Raw genomic sequence first — 14,222 nt, forward strand, 5'->3', positions numbered from 1 at the left:
TCGGACTTCATTCTGACTCCTGTACATCTCAATTCGCTCGCACTCACGTCTTTCCATTTCCTTTTTCCTTTTTCTTTCTGCGAAATAAACGTTTCTCCTCTCGCCTTTTCTCCCGATACGTCTCCTTCATCTGGCGCGTTGCTACTGATTGCAGGGTTGCTCTATATGCCGCATTCTTGGCTTCAGTAGCATCTCGACACTCTTGGTCGTACCATGGATTTTTTAGAGGAGGCTTCCGGTACCCAAGTACGGATTTCTCGGCATTTTCCATGGAGTGGGCAATAGTTTGCCACTGCGCCATTATATCATCGGAACAAGGAGTGCTTTCATCAAGCAGTTGGGTCAGTCGAGTGGAGTATGCCACTGCCATTTGTTGTGTTTGCAGCTTTTCAATGTCCAGCTTCCGTGCAGTGTCAGATCGTACTTTCCTCGCCATGTTCAAACGGGTGCGAACCTTTGCTGCAACAAGGTAATGATCCGAATATATATTCGCTCCACAGATCGATCGTACATCTAACACGCTGGATGAATGCCTTCCATCTATCACAACGTGATCAATTTGGTTTCTCGTGTTTTGATCGGGTGACAGCCATCTGGCTTTGTGAATATTTTTATATTGAAATCTAGTGCTACCAACTACCATGTTTTTGCCGCGGCAAAATCTATCAGCCTCAACCCATTACTGGACGTTATCTCGGGGAGGCTAAACTTTCCGACTGTTGGAGCAAAAATTTCTTCCTTCCCTATTTTCGCATTAAAATCTCCCAGAACGATTTTAATATCATGGGCGGGGCAGCGGTCATATTCTCTCTCTAGGCGCTCGTAGAAAATATCCTTGGATTGTGGCTAGCCTCTCATCCACCGGAGTAAAGCTGGAGACAAGGTGTTTCAGTCTCCGACTAACCACAAATCCGCAGCCAAATTCGTGCCTCGTGTTATGGCAGCTATAGTATAGTACGTCACCGTTTGGTGTTGTAGTGACGCCATTCCCAGTCCATCGCACTTCCTGTAAGGCGGTTATGTCTGCCTTGTACTTCTCTAATACATCCGCCAGGGCGTATACTGCACCTTCTCTATAAAGAGTGCGGACATTCCAGGTGCAGATCCGCAAATCATGGTCCTTTTTTCGTTTGCGTGGGTCGTCAACGTTGGGGGGGTCCATTTTTACTATTCCTTTGTTTTTCATAGTAGTTCTATGTTTTCCGGGGGCGGGTTACTGGCCCAGCGCCCCTTACCGCATGGGTTTTGTGGGATTGCATGTATTTCTCGTTGTGGCGAGCCGCTTGCTTCAAGATCCGACGCTCGCCGCCCCTAACCTGGTAACAGACGCTGATGTTGACCATTGGTTATTTGAAGCCGCCAATAACTCGCCTTGTTATCTCGATTATCATTGGCACTCAGTATTTAATTAAGAGCCAGTGCCGCCTGACTCCTCACTGAGACTCTCCTCTCGAAAATCGCTGACTGCCCGCGGGCGCGATTGCAGCTACTCCGCATAAAAACGGAGCTTTCCAGCATCCGCAACCTTAGCCCGGTAGCTTTCAGCTAAGCTTCCCGTGATAACAATGGGCACCACGCAAGTCGGAGCTCAAAGTTCCAGCCTGCTTGGTGCTCATAGTCATCCCGTATTGGCCATATCTACATATAGGCTGATCAGAACCATATTTAGGTCGGATGTTGGGAAGCCTTAACCTACTCACTGTTTAAAATTTCAGCGAAATCGGGTGATAAATGAAGCTTTTATTGCCTTCAGAACCCTTTATCGGCAGATCGGTCTATATGACAGCTATATCTAAATATAGTCCGATCAAAACCATATTTGGGTCCTGTGTTGGAAGGCCTTCTCACAAATTCTCACTGTTTCAAATTTCAGCGAAATCGGATAAAAAATAAAGCTTTTATCGGCTTCAGTCCCCTTATCGGCCGATCGGTACCATATTTAGGTCGGATGTAGGGAGGCCTTACCCTACTCACTGTTTTAAATTTTTGCGAAATCGGGTAATAAATAAAGCTTTTATGGTCTTAAGACCCTTTATCGGGAGATCGGTCTATGTGACAGCTATATCTAAATATATAGTCTGATCTGAGCCATATTTGGGTCAGTTGTCGGGAAGCCTTAAGCTACTCACTGTTTCAAATTTCAATCAAATTGGATAAGAAAATAAAGCATTTATGGGCATTATATCCTTTATCGGCAGATCGGTCTATATAGCAGCTATATCCAAATATGGTCCGATTGGCCCGTTCAAGAACTTAACTTGCGTACATCAAAAAGACGTATCTGCGCCAAATTTCAATATCTCAAAATCTCAATTTTTGACGGCTCTAGAGTGATTATAACAGACGGACGGTTACACGGACATCGTTAAATCGTCTTAGAATCTTACGACGATCCGAAAAATATATACTTTGTAGGGTCGGTGGTGGGTATAAAAGGAGCATACGTTATGGACTCGGTATTAACATAAAGTTTGATACTCTTTTTAATCAAGGACCCTCTTCCATACAATTTGTGAACACACATTCGAAGGTAGGTTGCAAAGTTGCCCCTGAATATTCCACTACGGAACAGGGGCAAACTTCTTACATATCAATGAGTGCTATCCGACTCAAGTTTAAGCTCAATGATAAGGGACCTCCTTTTATAGCCGAGTCCGAACGGAGTGCCGCAGTGCGTAACCTCCTTGGGGAAAAGTTTTTACATGGCTGTCATACCAAATGGTACAGTAGCTCACAAATGTCGCCAGCTTTAGGAGTCACGATTCGAACCCAGGTTTTCAGCGTCTGGTGACCTCCGTAATGCAGAGGTAGGTAGGTTGGGCTAGGTTATATATCAAAATACAGTCTCACTTAGGCAAAAATTCAACTGCAATTTCCCATAATTCCGGTAGGGGCACCCTCATTTACCGAGCAAAAAGTTAAACAATCAATTAGCTCTGCCAAAGCTATGCCGCTTTGGTTATTATCTAGGAGAAGAAGTCTTTTAGTACCAAGCGTACCAGACAATAGTCGACTGATGTCAGGCAAAGACAAGTTTACTGTATCCCCTTACTTTGCTTGTGGGGGTCACCACGTTGAGCGCATCCGTTATAAGTCTGTACTGCATGGAATGGTGCATTAAGCCAAAGCTTAACCTCAACTTACTGTGCTATCCAATATAACCGTGATAACTCGCCACGATCATAATCTTCTTCCGACTCAAAAAGTCCACATTTGGGTCGTTATTGATACAAGTCTTGTGAGTATTATTAAGGCCATAAGTGTAATTCAATAACCAAATTCGGCGAAAACAGTGGCTTTTAAAGTTTCAAGTAAAAATAACATCGGGGCTACGTCTTATATGGGATATTCAGTGCCGGTATAGGTGACCATAAGTGTGCTTTATCTAGAAAATGTTAACCAAATGGGGTAAAAGTTGAGAATTCTAGCGTATGGATTATGTAAGGAACATTTTGTCTTCTAAAAAAAAATCGACATGACAGTAGGACTGTAGGCTCGCACCGTCAACTACTAAACTTGCCAAATTTTTTTGTTCAGAATCTGAAGAAAAAAATCTTATGTGAATTTTTATTACTTTGAAATTAATTTAATTTTTTTTTGTTATATTAAAATTCTTTTATTTGAATATTGAAATACAGCAATTTTAGCATGAATTTTTTTATCTGTATGCACTGTATTTATTTATATATGTTTTAAGGTTTTAAATGGTTTTTGCCTTTGAGGAATATATTATTTGCAATTCCTATATTTTTTTTGTCGTAATATGGATATATTGGGTTGCCCAAAAAGTAATTGCGGATTTTTCATATAGTCGGTGTTGACAAATTTTTTCACAGCTTGTGACACTCTAATTGCATTCTTTCTTCTGTCAGTTATCAGCTGTTACTTTTAGCTTGCTTTAGAAAAAAAGTGTAAAAAAAGTATATTTGATTAAAGTTCATTCTAAGTTTTATTAAAAATGCATTTATTTTCTTTTAAAAAATCCGCAATTACTTTTTGGGCAACCCAATATAATGTGTAAATTCTGTATTTTAAATTTTCTTAATAAGTTTTATGTGATTTTTTCATTTTCCTACCCACCAACGCACAGTGGGTTATATGGTTATAGAAGAGGCTTAATCCAGACTATGTGCGAAATTTCCAGGGTCCATTGGTGGGTTTCAAAAGTTGGTTGTCTTGATACTACAAAATTTTGTTCGAGCGGCCAAAAGCGCATCGTTGGTTCGATTAGCTGGAAAGTGCTCAAAAAGCCCTAAAAAATAATTTTGTGTGCGGTATATCTTTAATAGTGCCTAAGAAATGTGGCTAACATTTTTCTACCCACCACCGAAGGATGGGGGTACAATCATTTTCTCATTCCGTTTGCAAGACATCGAAATATCCATTTCCGACCCCATAAAGTATTGGGTTGCCCAAAAAGTAATTGCGGATTTTTCATATAGTCGGCGTTGACAAATTTTTTCACAGCTTGTGACTCTGTAATTGCATTCTATCAGCATGACATGACACAGATTCTTTTTTTTTTTTTTTTTGTCCATAGGCAGGTTAAGTTTGAAGATGGGCTATAGCGGACTATATTTTGATATAGCCGGATCTGCCGATTTAAAGTTTGAGGGTCATTAAATACACATTTTATTTCACTGAAATTTCCCACAGTGAGCTGTGTTAGACCCCTTAACATCCGTGTTTAATGTGGCCCCCATCGGTCTAAATTCGACAAGCTGCCATATAGATCGATCTCCCGATCTAAGGTCTTGAGCCCATAAAGGGCGCATTTATTTTCCGCTTTCGATGAAATTTGCCACAGTGACTTATGTAAGATTTTTCGACATTTGTGCCCTATATGATTTATCTATAGCTGCATATAGCTGCCATATATACCGATCTGCCGAGTTTAGTCCATGGAGCATAAAAACTGCGTTTGTTACCTGATTTCACTTAAATATGACACAGTGAGCTGTGGTAGACCCTACGACATCTGCGTTCAATATGGCTCCCATCGGTTTATATTTGTTTATAGCTGCTATATATATATAGCGATCTCCCGATTTGAGGTCTTGGGTCCATAAATGACGCATTTATTATCCGATTTGGATGAAGTTTAGCCAATATTCTGTTTTAACGACTTGAACAGTGAAGTGTATTTATTATACCGCTCGACATACCGAGTTTGGTTCAAATCGGACCATATTTCAATATAGCTGCAATGGGTTAATAAATGGTGCATTTTTCCGGATTATGGCGAAAAGTGGTTAAAATATATACCCGAGGGGGTGGGTATCCAAAGTTCGACCTGGCCGAACATAATGCAGTTTTAGTTTTTTTTTTTTTAATTTTCGCAGATGCTTAAGCTTTTATATAAAACTCAAAGTATGTTTGTTTGTTTGTTCCGAATAGACTCGAAAACAGCTGAACCGATTTTCTTGACATTTTCTCACATTTTGTAGGATGATCTAGAAAGAATAATAGGCTACAACATTTTTTGGAAGGATCGGGACAGTATGGGACTCAAATTTAAGGTATTCAAAAGTAGAGTACTAACTTGATATTAAAAATTGGGTCCAGAAACCTAGGGGCCGCCCCGATCCCAAAACCGCCTCAAATAGGCGATACTGGACGGTCATGACAATATGGGATTCTAATGAAAGATATTAGGTAGTAGATAACGAATATGGTCTGGAAGAAGCAATAAACTATAGAATCTGTTGATATCATAAGGGGGCGGACCCTCCCCCTTACCCAAAGAGCACCGTCCAAAAATAAAAGTGGACTGATCGGAACAATATGGGACTCAAATGAAAGGTGTTAGAGTGAAGATTACGAATATGGTCTGGAAAGAACAATAGCCTTTAGAATTTGTTGATATCGTAAGGGGCGGACCCTCCTCTCTACCCCAAAAGCAGCACCCAAATATAAAAGTAGACCAATCGGAACAATATGGGACTCAAATTAAAGGTATTAAGGAGTAGATAACGAATAAGGTCTGGAAGACGTAACAGACTTTAGAATTTGTTGATATTGTAAGGGGGCGGACCCTCCCCCTTACTCCAAAAGCACTGCCCGAAAATAAAAGTGGACCCATACCCCAAAAGCACGACCCATATATAAAAGTAGACAAATCGGGACAATATGAAACACAAATTTAAGGCATTTGGGAGTAGAATACTAATTTTCACGCCCCGACCCATAACTCCCTCAAATAGTCATATTGGGCAATAATGACAATATGAGACAAAAATTATAGGTATTACGGAATAGATTACGAATATGATTTGGAAAGAGGAATGGGCTACATAATTTGTTGATATCGGTAGGGGGCGGACCATGTACCTTACCCCAAAAGCACCAGCCAAAAATTAAAGTGGACCGATGGGGACAATAAGGGACCCAAGTGAAAGTTATTCCACAGTAAAGTACGAATTTTAGGGGACCACAATCCCTCCCTCAAATAGTCATATTGGACCATAATGACAATATGAGACACAAATTATAGGTATTACGTAGTAGATTAAGAATATGGTTTGGAAAGAGGAATAGGTTATATAATTTGTTGATATCGGTAGGGGGCGAACCCTCTACCTTACCCCAAAAGCACCAGCCAAAAATGAAAGTGGGCCGATGGCGACAATAAGGGACCCAAGTGAAAGTTATTCCACAGTAAAGTACGAATTTTAGGGGACCACGTCGACACGAAAACCCACTAAAATGGGCATTTTGGACGACAATGGCAATATCTGGAAGTAGAATCGGGAGATTGGTTTGTATTGGAGCTATATCAGGTTTTGAACCGATTTGGGTTATACTTACCGCAGTTTTTGATGGTCAAGCGAAAACACTTCATGCAAAATTTCAGCCAAATCGGATAAGAATTGTGCCCTCTAGAGACTCAAGAAGTCAAGATCCGAGATCGGATTATATGGGAGCCATATCAGGTTATGAAGCGAATTGAACCACACTTTATATGGACGGACGGAAACCAAATCGGCAGAGAATGCTAAGACGATCAGGAATATATTGGGTTGCCCAAAAAGTAATTGCGGATTTTTCATATAGTCAACGTTGACAAATTTTTTCACAGCTTGTGACTCTGTAATTGCATTCTTTCTTCTGTCAGTTATCAGCTGTTACTTTTAGCTTGCTTTAGAAAAAAAGTATAAAAAAGTATATTTGATTAAAGTTCATTCTAAGTTTTATTAAAAATGCATTTACTTTCTTTTAAAAAATCCGCAATTACTTTTTGGGCAACCCATATATACTTTGTTGGGTCTTAGATCAATATTTCGATAGTATGGTGGAGGGTATAAAAATGCCAAAAATTTACTTTTTCACATTTTTTTTATTTGTAACTCGCATAACCGTAGAATCAGACCTTAGCATATAATAGAGGAAAAACACAGATAATATTCAAGTCAGTTTCAGTCAGAAAAAAATACCAATCGGCACATAAATAAATGTTTGACAAGTAATTCAAAATTTGACATGCTCGAGGTGACCAAATTTTAAGCCCCATGGATCAGCATCTGTACCTACTGGGGTCCTAGACCTTAGCATATAATAGAGGAAAAACACAGATAATATTCAAGTCAGTTTCAGTCAGAAAAAAATACCAATCGGCACATAAATAAATGTTTGACAAGTAATTCAAAATTTGACATGCTCGAGGTGACCAAATGTTAAGCCCCATGGATCAGCATCTGTACCTACTGGGGTCCCCCAAATTTGACATACTTATTTGAAAACACCTCAACATTGACTATGTTTCGTGTACATATCCCTATTCGTTCAGTAGTTCTTTGGGACGAGGTGTTCAGTTTACAACATCTCAAAATATTGACCTAAGATCATATAAAGTGTACACACTAGATTAGATCCGGCAAAATATGGATGGCACTATCGATATTTTATTTTTTGTCTGAATAACGATTGATATTTTTCTATCAATATTAAAAAAACAAAAATCAAAATCGGTTCAGATTTAGATATAGCTCACATATATGTCTTTCATCCGATATCGACTTTTAATGCTGTAGAAACCACAATTTTGAAGCCTATCTTAACAACCTTTTTTCGTTAGGTGCTTTATTTGGCGTCCCAGTATGTGTACAAAATTTCATCAAAATCGGTTTAGATTAAGACATAGCTCCCATATATATCTTTCATTCGATATGGCCTTTAAGGCTGTGGTAGCCACAGTTTAGACTCTGTCTTGAGAAAATCTCACAAGGTTCAATTCGATATTTCAATAGATATGCAAAAGTCTCACTAGATTTTGACATAGGTTCTATGTATTAAAACGTAGACTCGGTGGTGTAGGGTATTATAAAGTCAGCTCCGCCTGACTCTTGGCTTTCCTTACTGGTTATATATAAGATTTCGCTGTTATAAAATTTGTATACAAAAACAAAGTCCTCTAATACCCGCATCATATACAGTTCAGAAAGTGCCACAATTTTTAGATACTGGGCCCATATAAAACAATCTTCTGAGATGACTTCATGAGCTCCTATAATCCTCAATGGCTGTCCGATTTGGCTGATTTGTAGTGTTGAGAAATACACCTATGACTACCAACACCCACCCTTAGAAGCCCAATATATATCTCGTTGGCCTGAAATGAGAAGTACACTTGTGGCTTTTAATAATTATAACAAATACGGACCAAACAGGTCGCGAAGATTGGTATCGCATACATAACATATGGTGTCCAACGTCTAGTCGTGTCCTCCACTAGCCTTGCACGCGCTGTCATTTGCAACACCTATGCTGCATAAATGCGCCCGAAAGCCACACTGGTCTCCTTCTTTCCCTTGGCATTAGCTTCATTTGGTAACGATCTGCATTAATCTATGGGATTTTTTTGTCCTTCATGCATTGTCAGTTGTCAGAACTATAAAGCTATATGGTGTTGTGGTCTGGTGGACGGCACTTCAAAAATTCACTTAACATTTAACACTCAATCGAACCCTGAGGTTGTCTTGTCTGTGTTTCACTAGAACTAGAAACTATCTTACTGAAGCCGTCATGGCCTGAAGGGAAACGTATGGCAATGGTTACAATTTGGGGGCTGCGAACTCTCCATGAGTATGTGGTCAAACCTTGGCTTGAAGAGGCCTATTGCTTCAATGCCGTTGGTCAAAAAAACTCACTTAGAATTGCAAGGCACAATTAGCAAGCTGAAGGAGTTCCATTTCAGGTTCTCATTTCTTTGAAGAATTCCAGAATTTTGCTTGTGTAAACTTAAGACTCTTTTTGGGCGACCTGTTTGGTTCAATGGCAGGAACTAGTTTTTTATAACCTCCACCAAAGGATAAGAGTATACCGTCTTTCGAAAGCATGCTAACGTTTGAAGTAGTAAAGCTAATCGCTTGAAATTTTGCACAAATCCTTCCTATTGGTGTAGGTCGGCTGGGATTGTGAATGTGTCATATCGGTCCATGTTATGATATAGACCTGTCAGATCTCAAATCTTAATATAGACCTGTCAGATCTCAGATCATGACTTCTTAAACCTTTAGAGGGCGATATTCTTACCCGATTTGGCCAAAATTTTGAAAGTTGTGTTTTGCTTTGACTTTCATCAACTGTGCCGAGAATGGTCTAAATTAATTCATAACCTGATATAGCTGCCATATAAACCGATCTGGGATCTTTATTTCTTAAGACCCTAAAGGGCGCAATTCTTAACCGATTTGGCTAAAATTTTGCATGATGTATTTTGCTTTGACTTCCAATAACTGTGCAGAGTATGGTCCAAATTTATTCATAACCTGATATGGTAGTCATATAAACCGATCTGAGATCTTGACTTCTTGAGACCCTAGAAGGCGCAATTCTTACTCGATTTGTCTGAAATTTTGCATGATGTGGTTTGCTTTGACTGTGCAGAGTATGGTCCAAATTTATTCATAACCTGATATAGTAGTCATATAAACCGATCTGAGATCTTGACTTCTTGAGACTCTAGAGGGCGCAATTCTTATACGATTTAGCTAAAATTTTGCATGATGTGTTTGGCTTGGCTTTTCAATAACTGTACTGAGAATGGTCCAAATTGATTCATATCATAATATAGCTGCCATATAAGCCCATCTGGGATCTTGACTTCTTGAGCCTCTCTAGAACGCAATTCTTGTATGATTTAGTTTACATTTTGCATGAGGTATTTCGCTTTGACTCCCAGAAGCTGTGCCGAGAAAGGTCCAAATTGATTCATAACTTGATATATTTGCCACATAAACCGATCTTCAGATTTGACTTCTTGAGCCTCTAGAAGGCTCAATTACCTCCCGATTTGGCATGTAAAGCTTAGCTATGGTTTCTAATCTGATATAGCTTCCATATAACCGATCACCCGATTTAACCTCTTGAGCCTCTAAGGGGTGCAATTATTTGGCTGAAAAGTTAAACGTGGTATTTTTATGACTTTTAATAGTCATGAGAAGAACGGTCCATCTGTATCCGTAGATGTATCTCATATATATGTGAAAAAGTCATTCAAAGAATGTGTCAAATGTCATCCATGGTGGAGTGCATTTCAGATTCGACCCGGCCTTCTTATGTTCTTGGACATGAAAAGGGGGCAGGTTTCTTCAAGATTTAGGAAGGAATTGCCGAAGCAATTGTCGTTAAAACTGGAAGTTCGATTTTGAATTTTGGCCCTGCTTTTTGGCAAAACTTCTTAGAATTTATTGTAGGTTACAATTTTGACAATCGCCAAAAATTGAAAACCCCTCAAGTTCATCTCCAGAAGGTGCAATTAGTCCATGCCAGCCTAGGTGTCGACTCTGTGCATGGCAACGCTTCTTCACACACTTTACCGCTGCAGTTTCTTATAGCGTTTCCTGTTGAAACCTTTGCGTCCTGAGGTGACCCCTTAGAGGTACGCAGTCAAGTTCACCCAGATCGGAGAAAAACCGCCTCCCCAAGATGGAAAGTCTAAACCCTTGTAGATACGGACATGACCATCAACACAACTTTTACAATAAATTTTATGCAAAGTTTCCATATCAGGAGGCCACCGCTAAATGACGCTAAACAAGTTCGAATCCTGGCGATGATATTAGAAAAAATTTCCAGCGGTGGTTATGCTCTCCCAATGCTTGCGACTTTTTTGAGGTACTATGCCTTGTAAAAACTTCTTCCCTAAGAGGTGTCGCACTGCGGCACGCCGTTTGGGCTCAACTATAGAAAGGAGGTCGCTTATCATTGAGCGTAAACCTAAATTGGTCAGCATGCATTGATATGTGAGAAGTTTGCCCTTGTTCCTTAACGGAATGTTCATAAGTAAATTCACAATTTCCATATGCGCCGCCTTTCCTTTGACTCAGTGACCCAGTTATGACAACTGTCATAGTATTCGATGACCTTTTATCTAAAGCCAGCAACTTCTTCATCATTCTTCGGTTGTTGATAATACACTCGCCATTTACATAATTTCATATTGCCACCTCGCCACCGACTCCGCATTCACCGTCCTCTACTATGTTCAGCAGCTCGATAAATGATAAATAAGACCTGCGACTGGTTTACTCTCCATGAACTAAACTCTATCCGTTCAAAAATTGTAGACTTCTTCTCACTGTATTTTTTGTCCCATCCCATTGTTCGCCTTCGTCTTCGTTTAACTTCGTGCCATCACTGTTGGAATCCAATAAGACTCTGGTCATCAAAGAGAATCGGTGAAAACACTCCTCTTTGAGGCATTCCCCTTGTCACCCGCCATCCAACCACACTATCTCACAATTTTCCATTGATAATCCTACCGCATGGCACAAATAACGTCTATTGCAAGATATTTGGGTGGACTCTCTTTGGGGTCCAGGGCGGCATTAAAGCTAGACTTATATTTAATAGTGCTTCAGATAGTGTAATATTCAGTACAACTGCGTTTCAGCTATGACTAGCCAACCTTTGGATTTGACTGAGTATTAAACTGTAGTTAGACTTTTATATCGCAGTCCACCAGATCACAATACCATACAACTTTGTAGGGCTGCCAATAGGCGTTCGAAGAAAACACTCAGTTATTTTGCTTTCTCAGAAAATGGAAATTTTATTTCTTCAAAGAAGAATTATGTTCATATAAATTGTGTACATACAAATATATAAAGTATATTTTTGTTTTTGTTACACTGCTTTTTAATTCTTAGCTTAATTTTTTGGTTCACTTTAAGTGTAAACTTGTTATTTTCCCTCAATATGCAACATACGAGATCTGAAAGTATTCCAAAAAATTCATATACCAAAATATGTCTTCAATCTTCTTTTTAGGCAACGTTTGGAGCTAATGCGTGAAATGTATCACAATGAGGCTGAACTTAGTCCCTCATCGCCAGATTACAATGTTGAATCTCTAACAGGAGGTGATCCCTTCTATGATCGTTTTCCTTGGTTCCGCATGGTGGGACGTTCGTTTGTATATTTGAGTAACCTTTTGTATCCGGTGCCCTTGGTGCACAAAGTGGCCATTGTCAATGAGCGTGGTGATGTAAGGGGTTATTTGCGCATAGCTGTGCAACCGGTTTTGGTAAGTTGAGAGGAAAAAGTGGTTATACCCGGTTTTTCTTCTAACTCACTTTTAATTTTTTGTTTCAGGATGAAGAGTCCCTGGATTTCAATAATGGCGTCAAACAATCGGCCCGCTTGATTTTCAATGAGGACGATGCCAAGCCCCGTTATCGCGCTCTAAATGAAAAGGATGATGTCCAACGTTACATTGAGAATGGTAGTGGTTTAGATAGCAAACTTGAAGGTACTTTTGTTGGTGTTGTTTTTGATATTTACAATTTTTTTTCACATCTCTACTTTACAGAACTGGGCGATGTTGATTCTGGCCGTGGCATTGATTCCAATTCGGCCTCTGAATGCCAAGAGGCTCAAGATGAACCTGGTGAACATTTACAAATTGGCAAAGAGTTTACATTCCGCGTTACCGTCTTGCAGGCAACAGGCATTGGTGCTGAATATGCCGATATATTCTGCCAATTCAAGTAATTTTCATATATCAATGATACATCTCTTATTTTGATCTAATGTTGTTGTAATTACAGCTTTTTACATCGTCATGAGGAGGCATTTTCCACAGAACCGGTTAAGAATTCAGCAGGTGATCGCTTGGGTTTCTATCATGTGCAAAATGTAAGTAGATATGGCAATTTGGTTTTATATTCAAAAGCAGTAATTCAAAAGCCCAGTGAATAACCCTGAAACATCTTTCATGGGGACTTTATTTTTATTTCTATCGTCTAGTTATTTTATTAACATTTGGCTTCCTTTAAAAAGCAGCGAAAATAATTTTTTTGTGATATTTGGGTTAATTATAGGCGCATAACAACAAACAATAATACTTTACTTATTATTGTGGTGACTATGTGATGACATACATATGCTACTATGTTCAGCTGTTCATTCACAATAGCGATATAGGAGCTGTGTTTTGTAGTCATATGCACAGCAACAGTTGTTTAAGTAAAATTCGCTTAAACATACTCCTCTCCCTTGCACTACGCAATTGGATTTCTGAGTTTTTGTTGTTGTACTGTGGATTTGATGTTGTTTTTTCGTTGTTACTGATGCATGCATAAACGGCATGATGCATGCATACACCATGAAACCAATTGTAATTCTTTTTACGCTGTTTGAAAAATATTTCGATAAGTTTCCAGTGCCATCTACATACATGCGCTTGTGTAGCTTCGTACCACGTGATGGCACATAACATACATTTAAATGACACCAACAATGGAGTGGCTCGTAAAAATTGTGGCACGGTATTCTTTCTTTTTTTTATCAAAACAACTTTTTCAATCCCTCTTATAAATCCGTCTAGAAGGACCATGATTAACTATGGAACTTTTTTTAAATGGACTATATTTTTATTTATCTCGTCCAGGTTATTATGTTAACACTTTGCCCACCTTAAAGGACAGCGAAAATAAAAAAAAAAAAACAATTTTTGTGATATTTGCGTTCATTAAAAAATAAAAAGAAAATAACTTTGTGATGACTTATGCTACTGTGTTCAGCTGTTCATTCACAATTGCGTTTGAAATCTGGGAGCTGTGTTTTGTAGGCATATGCAAAGCAACAGTTGTTTATGTCAAACTCGCTTAAACATATGCCTCTCTCTTGCACTAGTGCAACTGGATTAATGAGTTTTTGTTGTTGTTGTACTGTGGATTTGATGTTGTTTTTTCGTTGTTGCTGATGGTTGTACAGACTGT

At 39.1% G+C, this 14,222-nt stretch overlaps 1 protein-coding gene across 9 annotated transcripts in view; it reads left to right on the top strand.

The window, feature by feature from the left end:
• Window positions 1-14,222, top strand: part of LOC106088678 (kinesin-like protein unc-104) — a 149,887-nt gene that overhangs the window by 116,343 nt on the left and 19,322 nt on the right. For 8 of the 9 annotated variants that reach the window (XM_059370510.1, XM_059370508.1, XM_059370509.1 and 5 more), the window contains 4 exons: window positions 12,271-12,526; window positions 12,595-12,751; window positions 12,812-12,989; window positions 13,050-13,137. In XM_059370510.1, coding sequence (XP_059226493.1) covers window positions 12,271-12,526; window positions 12,595-12,751; window positions 12,812-12,989; window positions 13,050-13,137 — 679 coding nt within the window. The remainder of the gene's footprint in view (window positions 1-12,270; window positions 12,527-12,594; window positions 12,752-12,811; window positions 12,990-13,049; window positions 13,138-14,222) is intronic. The other variant, XM_059370512.1, reaches the window with a different exon arrangement.

The sequence above is a fragment of the Stomoxys calcitrans genome, chromosome 5 (genome assembly GCF_963082655.1).
Source record: "Stomoxys calcitrans chromosome 5, idStoCalc2.1, whole genome shotgun sequence".
NCBI classification, from domain to species: Eukaryota; Metazoa; Arthropoda; class Insecta; order Diptera; family Muscidae; genus Stomoxys; species Stomoxys calcitrans.